The 27,687-nt window shown below is 40.0% G+C and overlaps 1 protein-coding gene across 1 annotated transcript in view; it reads right to left on the bottom strand.

Moving 5' to 3' along the window:
• gabra3 (gamma-aminobutyric acid type A receptor subunit alpha3) overlaps positions 1 to 27,687 on the bottom strand; it is a gene marked incomplete at both ends in the record, with an annotated part of 531,886 nt that overhangs the window by 96,127 nt on the left and 408,072 nt on the right. Inside the window, one exon of the mRNA XM_079834053.1 lies at positions 4,218 to 4,423. Coding sequence (XP_079690179.1) covers positions 4,218 to 4,423 — 206 coding nt within the window. The remainder of the gene's footprint in view (positions 1 to 4,217; positions 4,424 to 27,687) is intronic.

Raw genomic sequence — 27,687 nt, 5'->3', positions numbered from 1 at the left:
GCCGGAGAAGCCCCCCTGAAACGCGATTGGGCTTGTTTTGGGCTAGTTTTGAGTAGCAATTGTGCGGGTTTTGTTGTGAAAACCTGGCAACCCTGGTGGCCGATACACGAGCAGCGAGCAACGAGCAGCTGATACGAAGTGCAAACCTCCCAGATAACACAATGTCTGAAGCAGTAAAGAACCAACACGATCATCTTTCCCTTGTGCAGAAAGAGAGGGCTGAGTACAATGACATGACTGAAAATAAACATACATACAGGTCCTTGAAAGTGCTTGAATTTATTTTGTGCAAGAAGTTTTCTGGAAGAAATTCCATATTATTCTCTCCGGTCCGATAATGTGTTATTTCGCCAACACTTCGTGGACTATGCTTGATTTACGTTTGTTACTTGCATTTATGCATTACATTAAGTGTTTCCCGCGTGAGGTACTTTGTGTTGTACATTGCCATGATGTTCACGCGCGCACAAAACCACTAAAATTGTACTTTGCATATTATACTATAAAAACACATAATTATAGTTGATTTTAGTTTATCATAGTTGATCATGACGGTTATACAGAATGCTGTTAAAAAGTCCCAATGCTACACAATGAAATCAATTCACCAAGTTTTATGTAGAAAACTAGCAAATAACAAATAAAAAGGTTTTATAAAAAGATAAAACTCACATATTTCAGCCTCTAAATCATTTTTAGTCAAAAAAGATAAATTACTGACATTTACAATGCACATTATCCTTTATTATTAATAGTATGCGGTCTGATTGTAACCATGCAGCTTTACAGGGGGAGCTTTACAGGGGGTATGGCTTATCTAAATGAGATGTAAATGAGCCTTATTGTCACTCCCAGCAGGTGAGAACAAAATCTTTAGAGGCAAATTTCTCCCTGTTAAGCTTTTTTGAGTGCCTACTTTCAAATGGCCACAACTTCTCCAAATATTATCAGATTTCCATGTGTTACACATCACTGGAAAGCTTGGAGACTACACTTTCAGAATCTGTAAATAACTCAAAATGCTCCAGAACCGACTTGTGTCCCTACCTTCCGTGACTGGTCACATTTGTGCTTTTTTCAGTTGCTTATAAACATATTAATGGCAAAAGTGTAATTACACTGTATACAGCACAAACTGGGCTACCATGATATCTAAGCAACATGTATGTACATGCTTGTATTTTTGAGAGAATAATGTTTATGCGTGGTTTAAAAAAAATAAATAATAATAATTAAAGGGATAGTTCACCCAAAAATGAAAATTAGGCCATAATTTACTCACCCTCAAGTCATCCTAGGTGTATATGACATTCTTCTTTCAGACGAATAAAATCGGAGTTATATTACAAAATTACAGGCTAATCCAAGCATTAGAATTGCAGGAATAGTTGCTCTGTTTTTGAAGTCCATAAAAAGCGCATCTGCCCATCAAATAACATGCTCCACACGGCTCTGGGGTTTTAATAAAGGCCTTTTGAAGCGAATCGATGCATTTGTGTAAGAAAAATATCCATATTTAAAACTTTATAAAGTAAACTTTCGGCCGACTTGCCTTCCATGTTCAATTTATGAAAGTTAATTGTTGAAACAAAGTTGATTGTTGAAAGTTCCCCTGCCGATCAAAGAATAACGCGACCAGGAAGGCTCGTCATCTTGAGTTTCACTTTCAACATTCAACGCTTTTCCACGGAAGCCGGTCAGCCGAAAGTTATTTGAGTCTCTTTGGCACTGAAGCGTTCAAATTTTTCTAAATTTTTCAACTAAATATCAAAATAAATCTAATCATTAAACTAAATTAACCATATAAACTAAATTACTGATCTAATTACTGATGTAAAGCGAACACTTTCACTGTATGATAATTGAAATGAACTGATGACATCACCGTTTTCTCCAGAATGGCTAGACGGCTGAATAAAATGATGCTGTATTATTTTCCTGTTTAACACTGTAAAGCTGCTTTGAAACAATCTGCATTGTTAAAAGCGCTATATAAATAAAGTTGACTTGACTGATAAGAAAAAATCGATCGCAAGGAGTTTAATAAAACTTTTGTGCACATTTAAACGAGTACTGATTCTGTAGTCACCACTTGTAAAACGAAGTCCCTTTAATGAGCCTTGATCTTGCAACATAATCTGAGTTTTCTCAGTGACAGTATTGGATCAGGAAGTGAATGGGTGTGGGACAGTGCTCATGTTAGGCTTTAACATGCTGTGAGAGCTCAGATGATTCAGGCTGACCACAGAAGGCGTTCCCACCCTAACTACCAGCCAGGTCTGGTTGTCCAACTGAGATCTTTAATTATGTCTACCAAACAGGAAGCTAAGTCCCAGCTTTGTGTTTGCTCTTAAGGCACTTCATTTTATATTAATTTATATTAATTTTATATTATATTAATTTTATATATATATGTATTTTTACCTGCCCTTGCAAGGGAAGGAGGAAAGCGTTCAAGGCCGGGACTTTCTTTGCAATAGAGCATTGAAGCTGCAGCTTTCTCTTGCTGTAAAGGGAATAGCTCCACTAAGTAGGCTATGGCTCATGATTTTGCGCCTGGGGGTTGGCGTGTTTTGACTCTGACCCTTTATTCTGGAGAGTCAAGTTATTTTCATGACGTCAAAGACTGTCATCAGCCAATCAATTGACATGTGTGTTACACGTGATCAGACACTGGTCACTACGAGGGCGTTCACCATAGCATCAGCTCCAGGCGCCACGTCTTTTTCCCCTTCTCAGGTATTCCGAGATTACAATCGTAACTAAGGTGCTCCGATCAGGATTTTTGGGGCCAATTACCACAGGAAGCAGTATTGGCCAATACAGATCACCAATACCAATCATGGGGTCTATTTGAAGCCTTCTTTTTATCATGTAGCAGTATTTATAGGGGTGCTCTGATCAGGATTTTACAAACATTAATTTAGGGCCTAAATTTTGTTTTGGAAACTGGTGTGAATTTCCCCCAGTTGCTAGGCAACAAGAACAGTCCTCCTTAGGCTAGACCGTCCCATTTAACAATGCTCAGTCCGACCTATGCAGCCCTCGAAGTATGGAGCCATTGAATTGGGACATAGCCGCAATGTGATTATGTGAAGCTATTTGAGCATTTTAAGAGAGAGAGAGAGAGAGAGAGAGAGAGAGAGAGAGAGAGAGAGAGAGAGAGAGATAGAGAGAGAGAGAGAGAGAGAGCTGTGAAATCAATTCTCATAGAAAGTTTTCAAATAAAGTTATTTAATAAAGATGTATGGAGTCTTTAATTGGAGCACCCCTAGTCATAAACAGACATTTTCTAAACATTCCCCCAAACTTCCAGGTTATATAAATGAGGATTAAATTAACTAAATTATGTTAGAAAAAGTTTTTATCCATAATTATACATGCATTTATTCATAGTATACATAAATTGTCACTTTATTTCTTCAATACTACATTTTTAACAGCCAGCTTTACTTCTATCGTCCAAGCCTATATGTATTATCTTTTTTGCATTGTACTCTTGTGTACACTGCAGCTGCTCTCAATGCTTTCTGTAGAAACCCAAAATATCTATTCTATTGAACAGTTAATGAAGAAGTAAAGTGTTTCTCGACAGATTAAGCATGGGTTACAAGAGGACGAAACATGAATTTATATTAGTGATTCCCAGGTACAATATCTCCTCATTCTGTGAGCAATACAGCACCTTGCTGAGCTTTCTCTGCAGCAATTCACATTCATTAGCTCTAAGCACTTCATTTTTTAGGGGTTATCAGGGCCAGGACAGAGGGTGGCAATAATCAAGAGCAAGCAAAAGCAGTGGGGGAAAAGAGAGAAGGTTGGCAGCATCAAAGGTATTGAACGGGAACAACCTCGATGAAAAATGACAATAGTGACAAGCTTGCTAACAAGAAAGTCCATATTAGTTTAGGATTTATATGCTGAATATTTATTGCTTATTGTGGGGAGGAACTCTGTAAAAAAATCGACAGTGGAAAATGAAACAGTGATTGATTACACTGAGAAACACTCTAAAGTACACAATCTTAAATGTAAAGCTTTCTGTAATTTTTATATAAAAAAAGGTAATTTCTTTCAGATGATTTTTTAAAATGACAGTGCACCCATTAACTCCATGACAAGGTCCTAAAGAATATAAGCACTCAACTGTACAGGGAGTACTGTACTTTTGCATCATTTTTACATCCTACTCCTGCATATTAAATGGTTTATCTTACCCGCATCTCCTGGGCTTCCTTCTGGCCATCCCAGGCCCAGCTGCGCTTTGTGAAGTAGTTGACGGTGGCAAACTCAATGAGAGCAGAGAAGACAAAGGCATAGCACACTGCCATAAACCAGTCCATGGCTGTTGCATAGGCCACCTTGGGAAGTGAGTTCCGGGCACTTATACTCAGTGTAGTCATAGTCAGGACAGTTGTGACACCTAAGAACAGAAATTGATGAAAAGTGTTAGATCAATGCAAGAATCACCTGACGCAAGTGGTTCTTACTTCTAGACCAGCAATGTTTTGGTGCTACTTAAGAACCACTTCTCCTGGTTCGGAGCTGGTGCTTTGTGTGTGGAAAGACAAAGGACCGATTTGAAACTACACTCTTAAAAAAAAGGTTCTTAAATGGTTCTTTGGCGGGGTGTATGGTTCCATGAAGAACCGTTTAAATCCAAAGAACCTTTACAATTCATAAAAGGTTCTTTGTGGCACAGAAAGGTTCTTTAGACTATAAAATGGTTATTCACACTCAACAATCTCATGTTGTATGTAATGTATTTCTTTCTTTTTCTGGAAAGTGAGATAAAGTGACCTAAATAATCCTGTGTGGTACAGAATCTGTCACAGATTCTGGTCCAGTCAATTCAGACTCATTTATATTTACATTTATATATTTATCAGACTCAATATAGTGCAATATAAAGCATAAATTGAGTTATATGAATTGTGTTAAGGCGTTTATCAGTTAAAAAAACAAAAAACAACAAAAAACATAGACCCCCAGACCCCAGTGGGGCCGAGGTCCACCCACCACAGTTAAACAAAATCCTGTGAGAAACACTATGATTTTGTTGATTGATAGGAAACGTCAATGTATCTTAAGATAATTGTCATTCATATTAAAAATAAAAAAATAGGTCTATTTTACATAACCACAATCTGCCATCTGAGGTGGAAGCCTTTTGTAATAAAGCATACAATTAAACTTTATCTCAAAATGCCTTCCTGTGCTCACATAGTCCTTATTGTTTAAAAACACATGCAACATTGATCCGTCAAGTAATTATTATCATCCTAATATGCATTTTAAATTATGCTGTTAGTTTGTGTGTTTAAAAACGAACCTGTTGAATTAATTCAAAAACTTCTCTCGTAATACTCAGACTGGTTGCCACCTAGCGGTGTTATGCTGTAATCTACAGAATGAGAATCACGAATTAATCAGTGAATTAATCTTTTTAGAGAACAGAATTGAACAAAATCCCCACTTGTCAGTGTTATGGTTCTTCTGATAATGGTTTAGTAATCGGGGAAATGTACCTATTATTAGTCATGTCATGCACAGGAATGACAGGTCAATGACTTCATTCTTAGTTTGGAGTCGATTCTCAATTCTCAAAGCCTTTGAATCGACCAAGTGATTCTTTTTGGAATCGACTTCCAGGTTATTCCCCTCCCCCTCCCATCAGTTTTTTCTTTGCGCGGTGCCGGTGACGAGGTGTGTAGGTGTGTGTCCAGACTATAGTTTTGCGAGAGCCTGATAAGTGGTAAGTACTTTTGTAACTAATTTCAATTTTAATGAGCTTGACAGTCACTGATCCATTCATTACCACAACCATTGAGCCATCCATCTTTCTAAACTGCTTGTCCTATGCAGGGTCACAAATATGCAGGAGCATATCCCAGCATCTCAGGCCTCCCTAGACAGGGAAACACCCTGGATGGATAGATATACACATTCACATTTTGTGTTTCATTTTTGCTGATGTCTTTGGATAGTGGCAGAAACCAGAACACCAGTAGAAAACCCACACCAAAGTGAAACTCCACACAGAAAGGTCTCAAACCTGGACATTTATGCTGTGAGGGGACAGGACTACCCACCAAGACACCATGCCACCCCGTTTACTACTAAGGATGTGCCGATGCCGAATATCTCATTGGGAAAGGCAAGGAAAATGGCTTAAAAAAGGATTATGAATTCTACAAAATATTAGGAAAAATATTTGGAAAACACATTCACTCTTTGAATGAATGCGAAACTAATGATTCAGTGATGCAAACTGACTTCAATTCTGCTCTAAAGCAGCTCTAAAAAGCCAATAGTAAATAGTCATTATTCGGGTGAAATAATTTGTTCATTTGTGTTGATTAATTTCGGTTCCATAACGGATCAGTTAACAGCTCTTCATCATCCAGATCAGTTCAGTTCTCATCCAATAGTGCAGTCAAGTCAATGATATTGCCAAAAAAAAACTGATATTACATCTTCGATACAGATACAAATAATTTTGAGATTGTTACAGATAGAGATATTGACTCTGCTGCATACCCCTGGTTACTACCATACCTTGAGTATAACTCAAAGAGCTCAAAGTTACATTTCATGTTAATGTGATGTATGTGGTGGTCTGGTCTCAAAACATCTGTCTTTTCAACTGCACTGATAAAAATATTTTTTGTGGTGTAGTAAATACTACAGAAAAAACATGTAATTTCTACACAAAAGAGTTAGTTCAGGCAAGAATAAAAAAAAGTAAGTAAATTCTATATCAGTACTCATATCAAGCTTGTAGAAATTAAAGCATACATATCAGCATTATAAAATTAAGTAAAACTACTCAACTTTTCTGATACTGGTGTTGCCATCATGCACAGACATTTGAATAATTAAGGATGTCGATTTTTTTTAAGGATGTTTTTTTTCCAGCTGTATTTACACTGTTTTATCATTGCTTTTGTTGTTAGGTTTAGTAACTTTCCATTTTTCGACATTTGGAGTTCATTTTCTACTCAAAATGACACATTCATACTCAAACACTATGAAAAAAATGCATACTTTTCTAAGTAAAGCATGCACTTTAAAAGTGTGGTTTCATTTATATTTTTGAGTAAAATGTATTGCAAAGGAAACTTCAACTAAGTAGAAATTACTCCATTTTTTACTGGCCAAGTTAAAATTACTTATTTTCTTTGTTAATTTTACTTAACTTAGTAAATAGAGTTTACTTAATACCATATGTGAAATTTACTTTAAAAATATGCGAGCAAAAATGAAAAAATCGTACTTATTGTTTTTTTCAGTGTGTGATTAGAAAGTGAGCTGAACATTTGAGAGTGTTTCAAGGACAGGAGCATTTATGATATATACCATTTAATTTTGTAAAGTGTTTTCGTTGATTTCAACTCCAAATGAAAGTTCTCAGCACTGGGATGTATGCCAATGCGCAGTGTCATAGGCTAAAAAGAAACATCCTTATAAGCGATTAAAGATTTTAAAGGAAAGGCAAGTAAACACTCAATATAGAAAATACTCTGTGTTACTCTGAAACCACAATGTGGCAGGTGACATCTGAGTAAAGTCATGACTTGAGGGGGTGTGGTTAGCTATGTATAAAGATCAGTGGTAGGAACGAGAATGGTAGGTGTGCTTGTTTCTGGCCGGCATAAAATGGAGTGACACTTATACTGTTTGGTTGCGAGCGGATCGCTGAGATCGGTATGAGTTTATTTTGAACTACTAAAGGGTTTTAATATGGTTGTTTGTTTTAGGAACAATAATAAATATGTTTTAATGTGTGCATTTCAGCTCTACGGAGTTCATATGTGAGGGATTTGCATGTCGTCTTTTGGATCTTTGACATAGGTATGAGTTTGTTTGAAGCACTAGGATGTTTTAATAGCTGTTTGTCATGATATAATAGGTGTCTGTTTTAATAGGTGTTTGTCATGATATAAATATTAAAGGTATTTTTATGTGTTTCAGCTTTGCTGAGCCTATATGTTGCTCTTGTTGTTATTTGAGTTGTTGTTTATTTTTTTGGTTTAAATGTTGGGTTTTGGTTATTTTGTCTTTTTTCCCCCCGGTGTTCGAGCTGAAGGAGATGTGAATGGCCTTCTTGGCGGACTAGTTTATTATTTCTTTTTTTTTTTCTTCTTGTTTGTATTTTGTTTGTTTCTCCCCATTCTTTATACGTATGTTTAAGGATGCTATATGCATGGTGTTTAAGCAGAGTTGGGTAATTATTTTGCATGTAACTTATTTTTGATGAAATGTGTGTTTTTCACGAAATGTATTTCCTTTGTTATGAATTAATTTATTTGGTTCCTTTTGTGTGGTTTTGTTTGTGTTTGGATGGTTTGATGCTCAACTCTTGCTTGGTTAACTTGTCTGTAAAGCGTCCTGCGTATAAATCTTTGTAAAGCCACCAATAAATCTTAGGGATTTTGTACTGAAATGAACCTGTGTTGCTGTTCATTTCAAGGGGGACCTTGTAACATTTTGGTGTAGTCAGAATTTTTTCCCCCATGATTATTGGTGGCAAAGATCTACAGGGAGTGCAGAATTATTAGGCACGTTGATTTTCTGATCATATTTTTTTTCCAGGCACATTTGACCAATTCCAAACCACAGTAATCCTAATAACTACTATTGATTTAGTATTTAATAATGTATAAGTGATATATAATTGTTCATGAAGGCTGGAAGTGAAAAACACCTTATATTCAGGTGTGCAGAATTATTAGGCATGTTTTCTTTTACAGATAAATTGAGCCAAAAAAGAGATTTAACTCAGACTGAAAAGTCAAAAAGTATTAAATGCCCATGAGAAGGATGCAATACTAATGCAATATTAGACATTGCAGTTAAGGCGTGACCATTGGACAGTGAAATGCTCGTTGGGTCAGCAGGGTCAGACAAAAACATGTGGCGGAGAAAAGACACCTATTAACCGCAAAAGAATTAAGAATTAAGGTGAAGAATTAAGGGTGAAACCATCAGGAACCCTTTAGTCTCCAGCGCCACCATTTTCCAAAGCTGCAACCTACCTGGAGTCTCCAGAAGTGTAAGGTGTCAGGATCTCAGAGACTTCAGTTAGGTAAAGAATCCTAAAAAATGACCCCCACTAGATAAGAATCACAAGCTGAAGTGTTGTAAAATACATGAAGAAGGTTTTTTTATAGGCTTTATGGACAGATAGGTTGAGAGTGACTCTTGAAGGACCAGCACCACATCCTCTAGTACCACTGTTTGAAGAATTCATCTTCCAGAATCTGGCAGTACGTTTTGGGAGTTCATTTTAGTCCATCCTGAAGTCCCTTTTTGCAGAGATGGACTAAAAATGAACTCCCAAAACGTACTGCCAGATTCTGGAAGATGAATTCTTCAAACAGTGGTACTAGAGGATGAGGTGCTGGTCCTTCAAGAGTCACTCTCAACCTATCTGTCCATAAAGCCTATAAAAAAAACCTTCTTCATGTATTTTACAACACTTCAGCTTGTGATTCTTATCTAGTGGGGGTCATTTTTTAGGATTCTTTACCTAACTGAAGTCTCTGAGATCCTGACACCTTGCACTTCTGGAGACTCCAGGTAGGTTGCAGCTTTGGAAAATGGTGGCGCTGGAGACTAAAGGGTTCCTGATGGTTTCACCCTTAATTCTTCACCTTAATTCTTAATTCTTTTGCAGTTAACAGGTGTCTTCCACCTGTTTTTGTCAGATCCTGCCGACCCAACGAGCATTTCACTGTCCAATGGTCATGCCTTAACTGCAATGTCTAGTATTGCATTAGTATTGCATCCTTCTCATGGGCATTTAATACTTTTTGACTTTTCAGTCTGAGTTAAATCTCTTTTTTGACTCAATTTATCTGTAAAAGAAAACATGCCTAATAATTCTGCACACCTGAATATAAGGTGATTTTCATTTCCAGCCTTCATGAACAATTATATATCACTTATACATTATTAAATACTAAATCAATAGTAGTTATTAGGATTACTGTGGTTTGGAATTGGTCAAATGTGCCTGGAAAAAAATATGATCAGAAAATCAACGTGCCTAATAATTCTGCACTCCCTGTACTTCGGTGGCGAGGTCCTGCAAAGCTACGGGGTGGGCTGCTGCCCCTTTGCACATGCACGAGGGTAGAGCTGACCCAGGGCTCTTCAATGAGCTGCGTGCCGCCACCAACCCCGCCCTCCGGGCGGTCAAGGTGACCACACGCTCAATGGGTCGGGCGATGTCCACAGCTGTGGTCCGGGAGAGACACCTGGCCTTACCTGGTGATGTGGGGGAGGTTGAGCGAGCCCGCCTCCTCAACTCGCCCATATCCCAGGCTGGCCTCTTCGGCGGCAGTTACACTGCAGGAGTTCACATGCAGGTGTTCTGCTTGTGTCGCATGTGAAATGTCTTCATCCCAGGTACAGTGGCATATGTTTCAGCATGTCATATGAATATAATATCATGGGTTTTATTTTTTTCAAACGCCAAATGATCGCGATGCTCACGTTTACAAGCCAGCGTCATTATAGTGGCCTAGTCTATTGGTTACCGTTTTACGGAATCTATATGATACTTCAATTCAATGTTTGAGTGGTAGGTAATAACCATATATCGTCAATATTATAATATCAAGCTACCCTAGATGAATCTGCAAATTTGAAAAATCGATTTGCATTATAGCTTGAGGCAAGACAAATAAACCAATATCACAGACATGTTAGGTATCCTAAAATATGATTTTGAACGTCTTATCATATGTATTTACTTGCAAGAATGTAGCCCCTCCTCCTCCAGCTCACGCCAACGAGCAAACGCTGGCCCAATGTTGATCCTCGTCCTGCCTTTAATCCGATCACTTTCTCGTTTCCTCTTTTTGCTTTCCTCCGACAAAACCTTTGCTTTCTTATTTTTCTGTGCTGCTTCGGCCATGACTATAACATTCGGCAAACAAATGATAGTTTGGCTCACACGTCCGAATTTAAGGAGGTGGTGGAAGTGACGTATATGCCGTAAAGCAGTCGAATTTTGTAGTTCTTTTTTTTCTCGGGTTACTACCCGAAACCCGAAGTTTAAAAGTACGATTAAAAACGATACAGACCCCGTCAGGCTATGGCAGACGTGTCATTCAACCAATTTTAAGTCAATGTATCATCACAAGAGGTTTGAAAATATATTATAAAGGTTGAAAAGTTATCTAGTGCTGCTTTAATTTTAAAACAATTGTTTTAGTTTTTTCAAAAAACATGCATAAACATTATTCCTTCAAAAATACAAGCATGTACATACATGTTGCTTAGATATTATGGTAGCCCAGTTTGTGTTGAAAACAGGGTAATTACACTTTTTCCATTAATATGTTTATAAGCAACTGAAAAAAGCACAAATGTCAGAGCATGTCAAAACTTCTAAAGGGCCCCAAAAGAGCTCAGACTTCTATGGGTTCATGGAAATTGAAAGAGTTCACCGTATATATATATGGCAGTGAATGCTCCAAATCTAGCCCTTCTACATTCATCTTCAAGTTGTTACGTTATTAAATTCGGAATGCAATCCTGAATGGAGCCCTAGGTGCAGGACAAATCCTTCATATGGGAGTTATGCTGCTTTTCTTCCCATTGCCTGCACCCATACTGCGTCTAAGAGGAGAGCAATGGCAGAGAGAAAGAGAAAGAAGCTAACTCACTTGGGAAGTTTTTCATATTTTTGTAAAAAGCATAGGGAGACGTGAATTAGAAAAACAAATTGGTCTACTAGAGAAGTGTAGTGGACAGCACATTCCAGGGCCCAGTTTATGGCCGGGCCACTCTCTGTCCATAACAGTGGACACAGGTTTGCTACATTTTGATTGGATCTTGGTAGACTGACACAAACAAACTGTCCAACGCCATCAGATAAAAATGCTAAGACAACAGCCAGACACCTCTTGGAGGGCAATAAGAAGAACTCTTGTACCAAGCCCAGGAAGGACATGACATCTCATTGGTCCACATGTAGTTTCTGCCCTTCACCCAAATCCCTAGTGTCCTGGTCTATGACTGTCATAAAAATTCCACAGGACCTTAGCAGTAGTGGGTGAAAGTTAGACCACATCCAAACCATTAATAAATATGCTTGGAAAACTTAAGACTGATGTAAACTACACACATCCATTTTATACTTATTCAGAGAAATAAGTATTCTCAGTGACAGCTATTTGTAATCTTACACAGATTCAGCTGTTAATGAACAAATCAATGAATGCATGATATTTAAATCTTTTTCCATCATGTTTGGTTTCTATTTGTTTAGAATATTGCCAAGGGTATTCTGATGGTGGTTTGGAAAGTGAGATATGCATTGGTAAATGTGGCGGAGGGGGCTTGGTTTTGCAAGGTCTGCAGCGGGAGAGAGAGGGCGGAACCGAGCGGTGAGTAAGTAGGTCAAGTGCATATCACAAACACCTGTGTCTCATTGCAGTAATTGGCGTGGAGAGACCGCATAAAAGCCACTGTGGGACGAGAGAGAGGGAGAGAGAGACACGCACAACTGGGACTCGAGAGAAAAAATGACATCCGCAGAGAGGACCTTCCCAAACCGACGAGTTACACGGAAAAGAGTTTTGCTGAAGTTTATGTTGTGTGACATGCACACCCTGTTTGTTTATTGAGCAACAAGAATAAAAAGAGTACTCACGAGTCCCAGTACGCCGACCCCGTCTTCTTCCTTCCTACACCCACAAGAGCCAACACTACACTGGTGCCGAAACCCGGGAAGGGAGAAGATCGCAGCTGCCATGCAGACCCCGCCAAAGACGCCACTTGCGGACCTCGTCACCTCGCTCGCCGGTCTTCACCAGGAGCAACACCAAAACCTGCTGGCCGTGAGGGAGGAGCAACAGAAGCATTTCGAAGCTCTCCTTCACGCCCAGCATGAAGATCGGGAGCTGTTCCAGAGCTGGATTGGCCAGGAGATTCGGGCCGTCCCCCCTCACATCAAGATGGGCCCAGAGGATGATCCGGAGGCATTCATCGACCTCTTCGAGAGGTCCGCCGAGTCCCGGGGATGGCCCAAGGCGGACTGGCTGATGCGGCTCCTGCCACTGCTGTCTGGGGAGGCGCAGGTAGCCGCCCACCAACTGCCAGTCCAAAATCTCCTGGCTTACGACGATCTCAAGCGCGCGATTTTACAGCGGGTTGGCCGGAGCCCAGAACAACATCGGCAGCGGTTCCGCACCCTGACCCTGGATGACTCCGGCCGACCCTTCGCCTTTGCGCACCAGCTCCGGGACTCCTGCCGCAAGTGGCTGATGGCCGACGGAAGCGACTTCGAGGTTGTCATCGATCGTGTGGTACTGGAGCAGTTCGTCGTGGGTCCAGTGCCACCGGCCGAAGTCGCTGAGCCAGGCCATCCAGTTGGCGGAGGATCAGATGGTGGCGTGCCAGGGGGTTGGCGAACCCCTTCCATCTGCTTCTCTCTCTCTCTCTCTCTCTACCCTCTTCTTCCCCCGCCCCCTCTGTCTCCAAGCAGTGTTAATTTCATTGACGAATAATTTTCGTCATAATTTTCGTCAACAACCTTTTTTCACTGACGAAAACTAGACGATAACTAAATAAAAACTAGTGTTGGATGACAAAAACTATGACAAAAATCAACTCTCATTTTCGTCAACAAATAAAAACGAGACAAAAATGTTAGGGAGGGACGATTAGGGAAGAGATCCAGTCAGAACTGATATATTCTGTGCAACAGATGTGCACTTTTGATTTGAACGTGCTGATCCAACCGCTGGAGAACACGGCGCTGTTGCGCGCTCTACAGGCTCACACATCCCCTACTCACAATCAATGAATAGCGCACATTTAAGCCAGGCAATTGTTTATGAACTAATGCTGATGAATAATGACAATGTTTACTTTACGATGTTTGTATAATATGTTTTAGATGTTTGTAACAATGCATATTTTATGTCATCTGAACTTGAATGAGCAGCTGCAACTGCAACAGAGGCGCATACATTTCAAAATAAGAGTCCCGGTGTATTTCCAGCTTGTTTATAATTACAAGTCACACATTATATATTAGTTTTTGGTTACACAATAAACTGTATTTAATTTAATTCCCATTTAATTCATAGTTAGGAGGAAAGACCAGTATTTGACACATATTCAATAAAGTATCAGGGTTATAATAGTTAACTAAAACCATTTAAAAAATCTTTATTACTTGAAATTAAATAAATGTTAACTGAAATAAAAAATAAAAAAAAATAAACAAACTTATTTGAAGCTTTAGCTTAACCTGATATGGCCTACTGACTAAAACAGAAATACAAAGTTCTAAAAAATATATAGCTGTGTATAAAAAACAAACAAAAAGTGAATTGAGCTCTCTTTCGTGTATTTTTAATGTCAAAAACACAATGATGTCAAAATGTCAGTTCAAGTGACAGTCGGTTATGTAAGGCTTAAATGCTTAATGTATTACAATTTAACTAAACTAATTAGATTTTAGGAGACTAAATCTACTGTAGATTTAGTCGACTAAAATCTTATGATATTTAGTCGACTAAAACTAGACTAAAACTAAAAACAATTCAGGTGACTAAAATATGACTAAAACTAAATGGCATTTTAGTCAAAAGACTATGACTAAAACTAAATCAAAATTTGCTGTCAAAATTAACACTGTCTCCAAGCCTGTCCCCTTTCCTAGGTCCCGCGGCGGCTTGACACCCAGGCCGGCCCCACGATGGAGGATGGGTGGAGCCAGTGACCCACCGGCACCTCCCCGGCCGGCGCCGAGGGGAGGCGCTATGCTGCCGGATCCCTACCCTTCTCCCTCCGCCCCCGCGCTCTCTCCACGCCAACCTGCCGACCTACTTCCAGCCACTAGGGCAGCGGGAAGGTCTGGGCCGGCTTGTTGGCGCTGCGGGGATCCGGGCCATTTTATTGACCGCTGTCCGGTCATGGAGGTCGGGACGCTGGTCCGGGTCCCCGATGCTCCGCAAGCCGCCCCTGATCAAGCTGGATTGTACCTCATACCTGTGAGTATCAAGGGGGGTACTTATCAGGCCTTGGTGGATTCTGGTTGTAACCAGACCTCTATTCACTAAAGCCTGATTCAGCCTAAGGCATTGGGTACCGGCCGTGCGGTTACGGTGCGGTGTGTGCACGGGGAAGTGGTGAACTATCCGTTGGTGCCCGTCTCTATTCAATTTAGGGGGCAAACGCATAGTGTGGAGGTTGCAGTTGACCCGCACCTCTGGCATCCGCTAATTCTGGGAACCAATTGGCCAGCATTTAACAAATTATTGGGACATTTGTGCGCGGATGCTTCTTGGGGAATACACTCGGAAAGGAAGATTGCGGTTGCTCAGCTGGGCGAGGCGGAACCGGGACCTCTGGCGGCGGTTTCAGGGGAAACAAGCGAGCTGGAGACACCGGTGCTCACAGACCGCGATGACTTTCTCCTGGAACAGTCCCAGGATGACACGCTCAAAAATGCGTTTGATCAGGTCCGTTCCATCGACGGCCACCTCCTCCATCCTGGTCAACCGCTCTCCTTTCCGTATTTTGCGATTATAAAAGATAGGTTGTATCGGGTGACCCAAGACACCCAGTCAAAGCAGGGTACAACCCAGTTGTTAATTCCTAAAAGCCGCCGGGAAATGCTTTTCCAGGCGGCTCATTCTAATCCGATGGCCGGGCATTTAGGTCACGCAGCTACATTAAACCGTCTCATGGCCCGGTTCTTCTGGCCGGGCATTCACGAGAATGTACGCAAGTGGTGTGCGTCGTGTCGTGAATGTCAGTTGGTGAATCCACCGGCCACCCCAAAAGCACCATTGTGCCCACTTCCTCTGATGCAGGTCCCCTTCGAACGAATTGGTATGGACCTCATCGGGCCATTAGAACGGTCAGCATGGGGGCATCGTTTTGCATTAGTCCTAGTGGATTATGCAACGCGATACCTGGAAGCAGTTCCGCTCCGCACTATTTCGGCGAAAAGTGTCGCGAGTGCACTGTTTTCATTAATCTCCCGGGTGGGAATCCCGAAAGAGATTCTCACCGATCAAGGCACGGCGTTCATGTCACGGACGGTCCGCGAACTTTACGAGTTGTTGGGCATTAAATCGATTCGCACCAGCGTTTATAACCCACAAACGGACGGTCTGGTGGAACGTTTTAATCGCACGTTGAAAACCATGATTCGGAAGTTCGTTCACGAGGACGCCAAAAATTGGGATAAGTGGCTAGAACCTCTGTTGTTTGCTGTTCGCGAGGTCCCGCAAGCCTCCACGGGGTTTTCCCCCTTCGAGCTTCTCTATGGGCGCCAGCCTCGGGGGGTGCTGGATGTCCTTAGGGAGGCTTGGGAGGACGGACCTTCCGCGAGTAAAAATGAAATTCAGTATGTCCTGGACCTGAGAACAAAACTCCACACTTTGGGACAGCTATCAATGGAGAATTTGTTACAGGCTCAGGACAGACAAAAACAGCTGTACAACAGAGGGGCTAGGTTACGTCAATTTGCACCGGGAGATAAAGTTCTTGTGTTACTCCCTACCTCTAGCTCTAAATTGCTCGCAAAGTGGCAAGGACCCTTTGAGGTCACACAGCGAATTGGGGACCTCAACTATGAGGTTGTGCGGTCAGATAGGGATGGGGCACGTCAAATCTACCACCTCAACCTGTTAAAAAAGTGGTCAGAGGTGAAGTCAGTGATGCTGGCGACGGTGGTGAGCAGAGAGGAGGATCTCGGGCCAGAGGCGGTTCAAAAATCCCAATCTCTCGCTCTGGCCCCGGGCGGGGATCACCTCTCACCGTCCCAGCTCACTGACGTAAAGACATTACAGGCGGAGTTCGGCGACGTGTTTTCGCCCCTACCTGGTCGCACTGACCTCATTCAGCACCACATTGAGACAGAGCCGGGCGTGGTGCTTCGCAGTCGGCCCTACCGGTTACCTGAACACAAGAAAAAAGTAGTTCAGACTGAATTAGAGGCCATGTTAGAGATGGGTGTAATAGAAGAGTCCAACAGTGACTGGGCGAGCCCAATAGTTTTGGTTCCAAAACCTGACGGCTCGGTCCGGTTCTGTGTGGACTACCGAAAGGTAAATGCGGTGTCGAAGTTTGATACGTATCCAATGCCAAGGGTTGACGCAGCCGTTGCAACCGGTCCAAGACCTGAGACCAAAAAGGAGGTCAGGCAGTTCCTGGGGCTAGCGGGATATTACAGAAGGTTTGTGCCTAATTATCGGACCTCGTTAGCCCGCTGACTGATCTGACTAAAAAGGAGGTTCCAGATACGGTTCAGTGGACGGAGCAGTGCCAGCAGGCCTTCACCCAGATAAAGGCTGCTCTGTGTGGTGGGCCGCTCCTTCAGGCTCCTAACTTTTCTCTCCCTTTTTCTCTGCAGACTGACGCCTCGGACAGAGGGCTGGGCGCAGTCCTGTCCCAGGAGGTGGAGGGTGAAGAGCGGCCGGTGCTGTACATTAGTTGTAAGCTCTCTAAGAGAATATATACCATAGAGAAGGAGTGTTCGGCCATCAGGTGGGCCGTTCTCACCCTTCGCTACTACCTTCTGGGGCGGGAGTTCACCCTCTGTTCGGACCACGCCCCCTTGCAGTGGCTCCACCGCATGAAGAATATCAACGCGCGGATCACCCGTTGGTATCTAGCTTTACAGCCTTTTAAATTCAAGGTGATCCACAGGCCGGGTGCACAGATGGCTGTGGCTGACTTCCTCTCCAGGAGGGGGGGGGCTGCAGGCCGGATGGCTCCCCGTCCTGAGTCGAGCGGTGGGGGTATGTGGCGGAGGGGGCGTGGTTTTGCGAGGTCTGCAGCGGGAGAGAGAGGGCGGAACAGAGCGGTGAGTAAGTAGGTCAAGTGCAGATCACAAACACCTGTGTCTCATTGCAGTAATTGGTGTGGAGAGACCGCATAAAAGCCACTGTGGGACGAGAGAGACAACGACACGCAGAGAGGACCTGCCCAAACCGATGAGTTACACGGAAAAGAGTTTTGCTGAAGTTTATGTTGTGTGACGTGCACACCCTGTTTGTTTATTGAGCAACAAGAATAAAAAGAGTACTCACGAGTCCCAGTACACCGACCCCGTCTTCTTCCTTCCTACACCCACAAGAGCCAACACTACAGTAAACTTTAAACTCCTGTTTGGAGTGTTCTCATTGAGCCAAGGTAAAAGACCTTGACTAGTGTCCCAAACTAAGAAAGGGGGAAGGTGGTCATCTGATGTACTCATAACCACACCTTAAGTGACGTGTGATCCAAAAATCACAACGTCAGCGGTGACATGAGTACCAATCACTACCTTACTTAAAGTCCTTGGATGGACGAAGGTAAAATCACTACATAATTGGCGTCCCTTGTTTGGGCCCAAAAGTGAAATTAGTACATAATAAATTAAAAGGTAAATGTTGTGAGACAAAAGATAAAGAAGTAAATATTATTAACCCAGAATTTAAATCTATCTATCTATTTGCATATAGCTGAATTCATCATGAATCGTACTAGACAATCTTATTATTTTGATGGATTACAACCTTCTAAGCTTCTGGCTCTAAGGTTGAAGGATCATGAATCCAAGGCCAATATATCTGCTATTAGGCATGAGGGTTCAGTATATATCAGTATGCAACCAAAGGATCAGGGGCGGCACTAGAGAATTTTGAACGCAGGTGCTGAAGGGCCGCTAGATCATTGACAATGGGAGCTGCGCAAGCATTATTAATACTATTAATAAATATGAGCAAAACCTGGCCACACAATTTTTAACATACAATTATTTTATTTATCACAATTTAAGTTTTCATTTTATTAAATTTAACAAGCAAAAATTGGTGACAACAATCACTTACTATTTACAGTCTCAAATCAGGACAATGATGCATTGAACATCCAAAGCCTTCACTCTTTGTGTTTGATTATCTGCCGTCTCTGCATCCGCGGCAAACGAGTCAGCGGACTGCTCCGTGTCAGACTCTGTACAATCAACATCTGAACCGTTCTCAACCTCACAAGATCGCTTAACATCACAAGATCGCTTAATTGGCAGAAGGAACGATGTCCAACATTATTAAGCGTAGCTACAATTCATGTGACACGTCGCGTCACATATTTTACGCACGCTTAATGAGTAAAATGTTTAATTATTATTTAATTTGTTGTTTTAAATTATTTACTTATGTATTAATTACAACCCCAAATCAGAAAAAGTTGGGACAGTATGGAAAACGCAAAAAAGAAAAAAGAAAAAAAAAAGAAGTGATTTCTAAATTTACTTTGACTTGTATTTCATTGCAGATAATATGAACACAAAATATTTCATGTTTTGTCTGGTCAACTTCATGTCATTTGTAAATATGCATCCTTTCCTATCATTCAGAGCTGAAACACATTTCAAAAAAAGTTGGGACAGGAGCAATTTAGGGCTAGTAATGAGGTAAAATCGTTAAATAATGATGTGATTTGAAACAGGTGATGTCAACAGGTGATTGTAATTATGATTTGGTACAAAAGCACCATCCAAGAAAGGTATAATCCTTTAGGAGCAAAGATGGGCAGAGGATCGCCAGTTTGCCAACAAATACGTGAGAAAATTATTGAAATGTTTAAAAACAATGTTCCTCAAAGAAAGATAGGAAGAGATTTGGATATTTCACATTCAACAGTGCATAACATAATTAAAAGATTCAAGGAATCTGGAGGAATTTCAGTGTGTAAAGGACAAGGGCGCAAGCCTAAGCTGAACAACCGTGATCTCCGATCCCTCAGGTGGCACTGCTTCAAGAATCGTCATTCATCTATAAGCGATATCACCACATGGGCTCAGGACTACTTTGGCAAACCTTTGTCAAGTACCACAATACGTAGTTACATCCACAAATGCCAGTTAAAACTGTACTGTGCCAAAAGGAAGCCCTATGTTAACAGTGTCCAGAAGCGCCGTCGACTTCTCTGGGCTCAGAGGCATCTGGGATGGACCATCACACAGTGGAAACGTGTACTGTGGTCAGATGAATCAGTATTTCAGGTATTTTTTGGGAGGAATGGACGCCGTGTGCTCCGGACCAAAGCAGAAAAGGATCATCCAGACTGTTACCAGCAACAAGTCCAAAAGCCAGGGTCTGTCATGGTATGGGGTTGTGTCAGTGCCCTTGGCAAAGGTAACTTGCACTTCTGTGAAGGCACCATTAATGCTGAAAAGTACATAGAGATTTTGGAGCATAATATGCTGCCTTCAAGAAGACATCTTTTCCAGGGACGTCCATGCATATTTCAACAAGACAATGCAAAACCACATTCTGCACACATTACAAAGTCCTGGCTGCGGAGGAAGAGGGTACGGGTACTTGACTGGCCTGCCTGCAGTCCCGACCTGTCTCCAATAGAGAATGTGTGGCGCATTTTGAAGCGCAAAATGCGACAACGAAGACCCCGTACTGTTGCGCACCTTAAGACTTGTTTGCAGGAAGAATGGGACAAAATTACACCTGAAACACTTCATCACTTGGTGTCTTCCATCCCTAAACTTATTTTAAGTGTTGTGAAAAGGAATGGCAACATTACAAAGTGGTAAATGCTTTACTGTCCCAACTTTTTTTTAAATGTGTTGCAGGTCTGAATGACAGGAAAGGATGCATATTTACAAATGACATGAAGTTGACCAGACAAAACATGAAATATTTTTTGTTCATATTGTCTGCAATGAAATACAAGTCAAAGTAAATGTAGAAATCACTTCTTTTTTTTTTGCGTTTTCCATACTGTCCCAACTTTTTCTGATTTGGGGTTGTAGAATACAGCCTGTATATAATTGCTTCCAGCAAAAATGTTTGGGGGTGCTATGGGGGTGCTTTGGTCTTTCTTGGGGGTGCTGAAGCACCTCCCTAGCGCCGCCCATGCTAAGGATATATAGTATTTGAATCCTATTATCGTCATTTGTATACTTAACAATCCAGCACTAATCCGTCCAATTTTGCTTTATTCCTTAAGCATTTAAATATTGCTGAACTAAATGATTCTCAGTGTAATATATTGGAAAGTCCGATGACAATTGAGGAACTAAAATCCGCCCTGGATTCCATGAGTAGTAACAAAGCCCCTGGGTTTGATGGGATTCCTCTGGAGTTATTGAGGACGCTGTGGGACATAGTGGCATCCCTATTATTTAATTCATTTAATTTTACTTTAGAAAACGGTGGTTTGTACAGGGACTAAAATCCAGCTTTAATAACTCTGTTGCTGAAGAAAGCAAACGATCCACTTGTAGAAGCCCCATTAGCATTCTATTCACAGATTCAAGGCTGATAGCAAAAGTCTTGGCCTTAATATTAGATTGGTGTGTAGGAGACTTGATCAACAATGAGCAGTCAGGTTTTGTTAGGGAAAGACTTTGTGGACAAGCTATGTAGGTGTGTAAATACAATTTGCAATTTCTTTGAAAATTGCCCGCGATATCCTTCCATAGGATTTAAAACAACATAATGCAATGCAATTAGGATTTCAAATAGTATAGGTTGAATTCAGGTTGATTGGGACACTTTTTTCCCAGTCATTTCAATGGCAAACATTTTCTGAATCATTTGATTTTGTAAACGTTCAGATACACACAATACTCAAATAAAATTTCGAGCTTCGGTTAATTTATGAGTCATGATTGCCAGCGCTAAGGCTATTGTCTGTTATATTGGCTTCTTATTAAATAAGAAGCAAATATATTAAAAACATTGATTAAAACTAAGATACAATTTATACAAAACAAAATTCACTTTAAAGAAAGGCTTTCTACAAAACAAAACTCCAGAATCATTTCTGACAAACTTTGAAATTAAATGAAAATAAAAACATAACATTAGGCTATAATATTTAAACATCAATATGAAGCAAAATACATTTTAATGGCTACTGAACACAAAACGTTTGACTGGTACTATATTTATAGCATCTGAGCAGACATTTGTGAATAAAAGATTTATTGATGTGACACTAGGCTCTTACTACAATAAACACGTTATAAACTGTCCAAAACAGGCCAAATAAATCTTGTCTAAACAGTCTTGCGTCTATGACATTTTATGTTGCAGCAGGATTCATATTTAAATGGTCTTTTGCGTATAATATTCACAGATGCTAACAGAATAAACTTAGCCTACCACAATCAGCAGCTGAATTTGTTGCTCTGAACAGAACATGAACAGCTTTACATGAGGAGAATTATTTCAGGATTATTCCTCAACGTGTCTCAAACGATGTAGCTGAAGTATAGCGCTTCACTTGCTGTGTTTGTTTGAGTTGATGTGTGGACGTTGATGCATGGATCGCCTCAGATCCACCTGTCTGTGTGACACTTCTATCGCGCCGCACTCAACTTTATTCCTATGGGTGATGTCAAGCGACTTTAACACGCTCGCAAAGCATTCCAGGAAGGCATTGAACAAATGCTGTGCGTCAAAAAAACTGTCCGAAGCCCATCTTTATGCAAATGACTCCGTTGAATGTGACTATCCAATAGAAGTAGAGCACATGGTGACTGGGGGAAGTCTCTCACGGGTCCTTTGTTTTTCATTCCCCACATGCTCAAAAGCACGCCCATAGCGGTAAACTTGAGGAACATACACACGAGTGGAAGCGATGCAACACCACGCTTCAATCGTGTCGCAAAAGTGGATCTGTACTGTCAGTATTTGAATCTCAAAGAACACGCATTCCGTGGGCGTGGTCGTATTAGCGGATAATGAGACGCTCGGGAACGACTGACATCTCTCTATTTTCAAACAGATTACATAAACACAGAATATTTGTTTTCGATTTGGTTTACATTATTTAAAACCTGACATTTTAAAGTTTCTTTAGACATATGTCTCATGTTTGTGTGATGACTTTTCACTAAGCTACAGGTCATTTTCTGAAGAGAATCAAATTAAACATCATTGAGAGAGAGGCTGCAGATCGCGCATCATGTTTGTTTTCTTTATTTTGCAAAAAGCACAACATTTTGTTTTTATTGTGACAGTAAACAAAAATTAGAAACTTAACAGATTATAATGATGTATAACACTTGCCTGAAAGATAAAAAATGACAGTTATTTGAGTCTCTTTGGCACTGATAAGAAAATAAAGCGAGTCAATCGCGCAATTTTTTTTAAAAAACGCTTTTTTTTTTTAAACTCTACCTGTTGATACAATCAATAAGCTCTTTAGTTTTATATGACTTATTGTTCGGATATATGTGATGCGATCTGGGAAAACCCGTCGGATGTCGCGCTGGAACGTTTTCAGCAAAGTCGAATAATAGGTTGAATGTCCATTTTTTGTCAAAATTGGGTTTTCATTAAATTATTATTCTATAATATCTTGTCTATCATTTCTAAAAATATCTTGGCAAAATTCACTTGTTTAGTGCAGAAAAATAGCGATTCATAACGGCAAGCTGAAAAGACTGCGTCTTTCTCTAATGTTTATTTAGATCATGCCTGGTGGAGGTGCAAAAAAAAAAGAAAAAAAAAAAAGGCATTTTCCTTACATTTTCATAAACTTAAACTTTTATAACTTTTTTTCTATTTTACTTTCATAATTTAATTGGCATCTACAATAATCTCCCAAATGTCTTCTTTATCTCCTTAAGCTTCATGAGCACGTGCACGGGTTGAAGCGCTATTTTTAGCACGAGTGTAATGTTTGTTAATAGATTTAACGTAAAAAAACATCATTAATCTTGACAAACTATATATCATTCTAAAGGTCTAAACCTCAAGCATCGAGGACAGACCACTGTTTTTCAATGAAAAGCTTATAACGGCTGTATTTTTGCATGAATGTAAGCAATACACATCAAATCAAGCATAAATAAAAACAGAGCACATACCTTTAGTGTCCTAATTACGAGCCACACACGCATCCACTGCTAAAAATTCCAGAATGAATGGAAAGGTGAGGGTCCACTGAATAACATCCCATAGAGTATTTTAATCCAACGAAACAATAACGGTGTAATATTGATGGTTAATCCTTTGTTTACATCGCATTTCTGCGGAGCGAAGTATCATACTAGACTGTTATGCAATAAAATAATGCACCAAAAACAGTCTCCCGGTAGCATAAAGTGGCATGGGTTTATAGCTTAGAATGTTACGAACATAATAAATCCACTCGAACTCAAAAACATGCAAAGATAGCCGGGATATAGTCAAAAATATCCAACCATAGCACTCGTTTTAGCTGATGTCATGATGTGCTCATCCAATGATAATGTCTGTTTATCTGGAGCCAATAAAAGCATTGAATCATCATGACTGACAGAAAATGTAGCCAATGAACACACGATTCCAACGAGACCTCTCATGTTTATATTTGTCACATGGGCGTGAATATTTATTCATTTGAATGTGCCAATGTGGCGCTATCTCCCCACGAGATGCTGCGAGTCTGACACACCCCCATCTGACAGCTATAAGAGCTAACGGGCTAGTAAACAAACAGAGGTCTCTTTGTAGTAACTGTTTGCTAATCTTACTAACTGGACGGAATGTATTATCCAATGGATCGTCAAAAGAAGTTTTTATTGTGCTGAAGATGCTTTATTTGAGCTCACTCGAAGCAGCGATGTGGAAAACATTGAGGAGAGTCAAGACAGCGATGACGGTGCTTGTTGACAGAGAAGTTGATCCAATAACATACCGGTGAGTTGCTATGTGTAGTTGTTTATGTATATTGAGAATGTGTGTGAGAATGTATTTATTTTATTGTTTCTGTGTGCTAGAAAAAATGCAATATACCAGTATGCATTATACATATGCTGATATTTTGCATTTTTCCTAGCACACATGGGGAAAAAGTATATATAATTTTTCCCCATGTGTGTGTAAATAAAACATATATATATAACACATGTAATTGTTTATATATATATATATATATATATATATATATATATATATATATATATATATATATATATATGAGACTGTATTTATTTTATGTTTTTCCTGTGTGCTAGAAAAATTACAATATACCAGTATATATTATACATATACTGATATTTAGCATTTTTTCTAGCACACACAGAAAAAATAAAAAAATATATATATATAATATATAAAATGCATTTTTTTCCCCTGTGCTACAAAAAACAAATTGACGAAAAAAGAAAAGTTCTGGACGGCCGACCATCTGTGTGATTGTTGAATGCTCACTGTATCACCGGCCATTATATTGATTGTAGGACTGTGTGCGAATGTATGGGCCGCCGTCAATATGAATGCTCACTGTATAGCCGGCCGTTAGATTGATGCTTGGGCTGTGTGAGAATGTATAGGTGGCCGTCAATATGAATGCTGTCTAACCGACTGCCCATCAGTTTCATTGTTCATGGGATGGCCTGTAATTAGAGTGAATGATGACAGTGTGATTGTTGATTGACTGGGCAAACTATACAGAAATAGTACATGCAGTGCTAATTCTCTTTCCTTTCCTTGCCATTCTACAGGCATCAGGTTGAGTCTTCAGATGAGCTATGGCATCCAAGCACCAGCCAACCAGCAGAAAAGCGAAGGAAGCTTTCAGATTCTTCAAGATCTGCACTTGCTGTTGTAGACCTGAATCGGCCAGTAAAAGGCCAGTAAATGTTTTTTTTTTTACATTTGCAAATTGTGTGTTTTTATAGCTATATATTTATATTATATTGTTATTTATATTACTAGTTATATTTATAGTTATTATAGTTATATTACTTGTTGTATTTTCAGTTGCAAAGAAGTTTAGCTCTTTTTTATTAATATTTCATTTTTATTATATTTTTATAAGTTCTGTTGTACAAATAAATCACTAATACAAAGTCTTATGGTTCTGCCTATTATTTTATAGTTGAAAAAGCATTCAAGCATCATATATGATGGCTAAAACAGCTTGCAGTACACTTCATAACATTAGGTTATCAAGTCTCCTGTAGGTTTCTTGGCACCTGGACATATTCTTAGAAAAAAGCATGCAGGAACCCCATTTTTCATGATATCTTCGTCAAATTTTAAATATAAACTGATGAGACTTGTGCCTTTCAATTCATTAACTAACTGGATTCCTCCAGGCTTATTTTCATATATTTTTACATCAAATAATAAAGTGTTCATTGTAGCACAAATCATCTTCAAGACACTTCAACTTCTATAACTGTTTGTCTTTCTAAGTTTTTTTCTACTTTAATGTTTGGGTAATAAACTCTAAAGTGTCTTCTTTTTAAAGATGTCTAAATTGTGCATGTAGTGCAAATTGTTCAGCAACTGCAATTGTTTTAGTTGGGAGATGTCATTTCTGGGGATGTGCCTCAAGCAGGCGGAGGGAGAAATGGAACAGACATAGTCTTGGAAAAAAGCTTGCAGGAACCACATTTTTCATTATATCTTCCTCAAACTTGAACTATAAACTGATAAGTCGTGTGGCTTTCAATCCATAACTGAACTGGATTCCTCCAGGTCTATTTTCATATATTTTTACATGAAATAATACAACATTCTGTGTAGTGCAAATTCTTTTTGAGGCATTTCAACTATTATAATTTTTTATCTGTTTGAGAATTATCAACTCTGATTGCTTTTTAGTAGAGTCCCAAGTGTCTTCTTTCCAAAGATACCTTAATTGTGCCTGTAGCACACTGTTCTCAGGAGCTATAATTGTTTTAATTCAGGTAGGTCGTTTTCAGCTGTGAGCCCCAAAGTGGGGGTGCAGCTTAACAAGACCATTCTTAGGTCTATATTCCAAAGCATGCTTAAATCACAGCCATTTAAGTTTGGATAGTGCATTTTCATGTCTTTGCGAAAAAAGAGGTGGCAGTTATTTAAACCTGTTTTTCTCAAAATACCGTTCCTTAAAATCATAGCGTTCAGCCGACTTCAGATAACCATAACTTTTGTTTCAGACAAGCCTTGAAAGAAAAAAATATATATTTGAAAAGGGCTTGGTTTCATATGCTATCAAAATCTGTAAAAGGTAAAATTTCACCATGTGATGGGTTTTCGTAGATCACATCACATATTATTACATTCTTTTTAGAAAGTACATTATCCACACAAAAATGTATATAGTTCGTTGTCTCTCTAGTCAGATCAAGTGAAGTGAAGGCCAAGTATGCTAACCCATTCTGAGAATTTGTCCTCTGCATTTAACCCATCCAAGTGCACATTAGGGGCAGTGAGTAGTGAACACACACACACACACACACACACACACAAACACACACAAACACACACACACACACACACACACACACACACACACACACACACACACACACACACACACACTGCAAACCGTGGGCACACACACCCGGAGCAGTGGGCAGTCTGACAAGTCTGATTCTTAGGCCACAACTGCTACTTTCAATGTCCATATTATTAAAACATCCCAGTCTGTACATAGGACACATCCTTTAAAGGTCCCATGGCATGGCATTTTTCTATTATTTTATAATGTTTCCTGAGGTGTACTTATATTGTTAGTATGACTTTTACATCATAAAATGTCATAATTTAGAAATAAAAGGCATTTTTTATATACTGCTGTTTGCCCTGTGGCTGAATGCCCTGCTTCAAGAGGCGTGTCTGCTGTGAGACTTCAGTAAAAACGCCCACTGTTGTGATTGGCTGACATCTTTGCATTTTAAATGAGCGGAGGGGGCGTGGTTTAACGAGATCTACGAGG

The sequence above is a fragment of the Gobio gobio genome (assembly GCF_949357685.1).
Source record: "Gobio gobio genome assembly, chromosome: 14".
Classification (NCBI taxonomy): Eukaryota; Metazoa; Chordata; class Actinopteri; order Cypriniformes; family Gobionidae; genus Gobio; species Gobio gobio.
The sequence above is the reverse complement of the archived record's forward strand: the minus strand, read 5'-3'. Positions and strand labels throughout refer to the sequence as shown.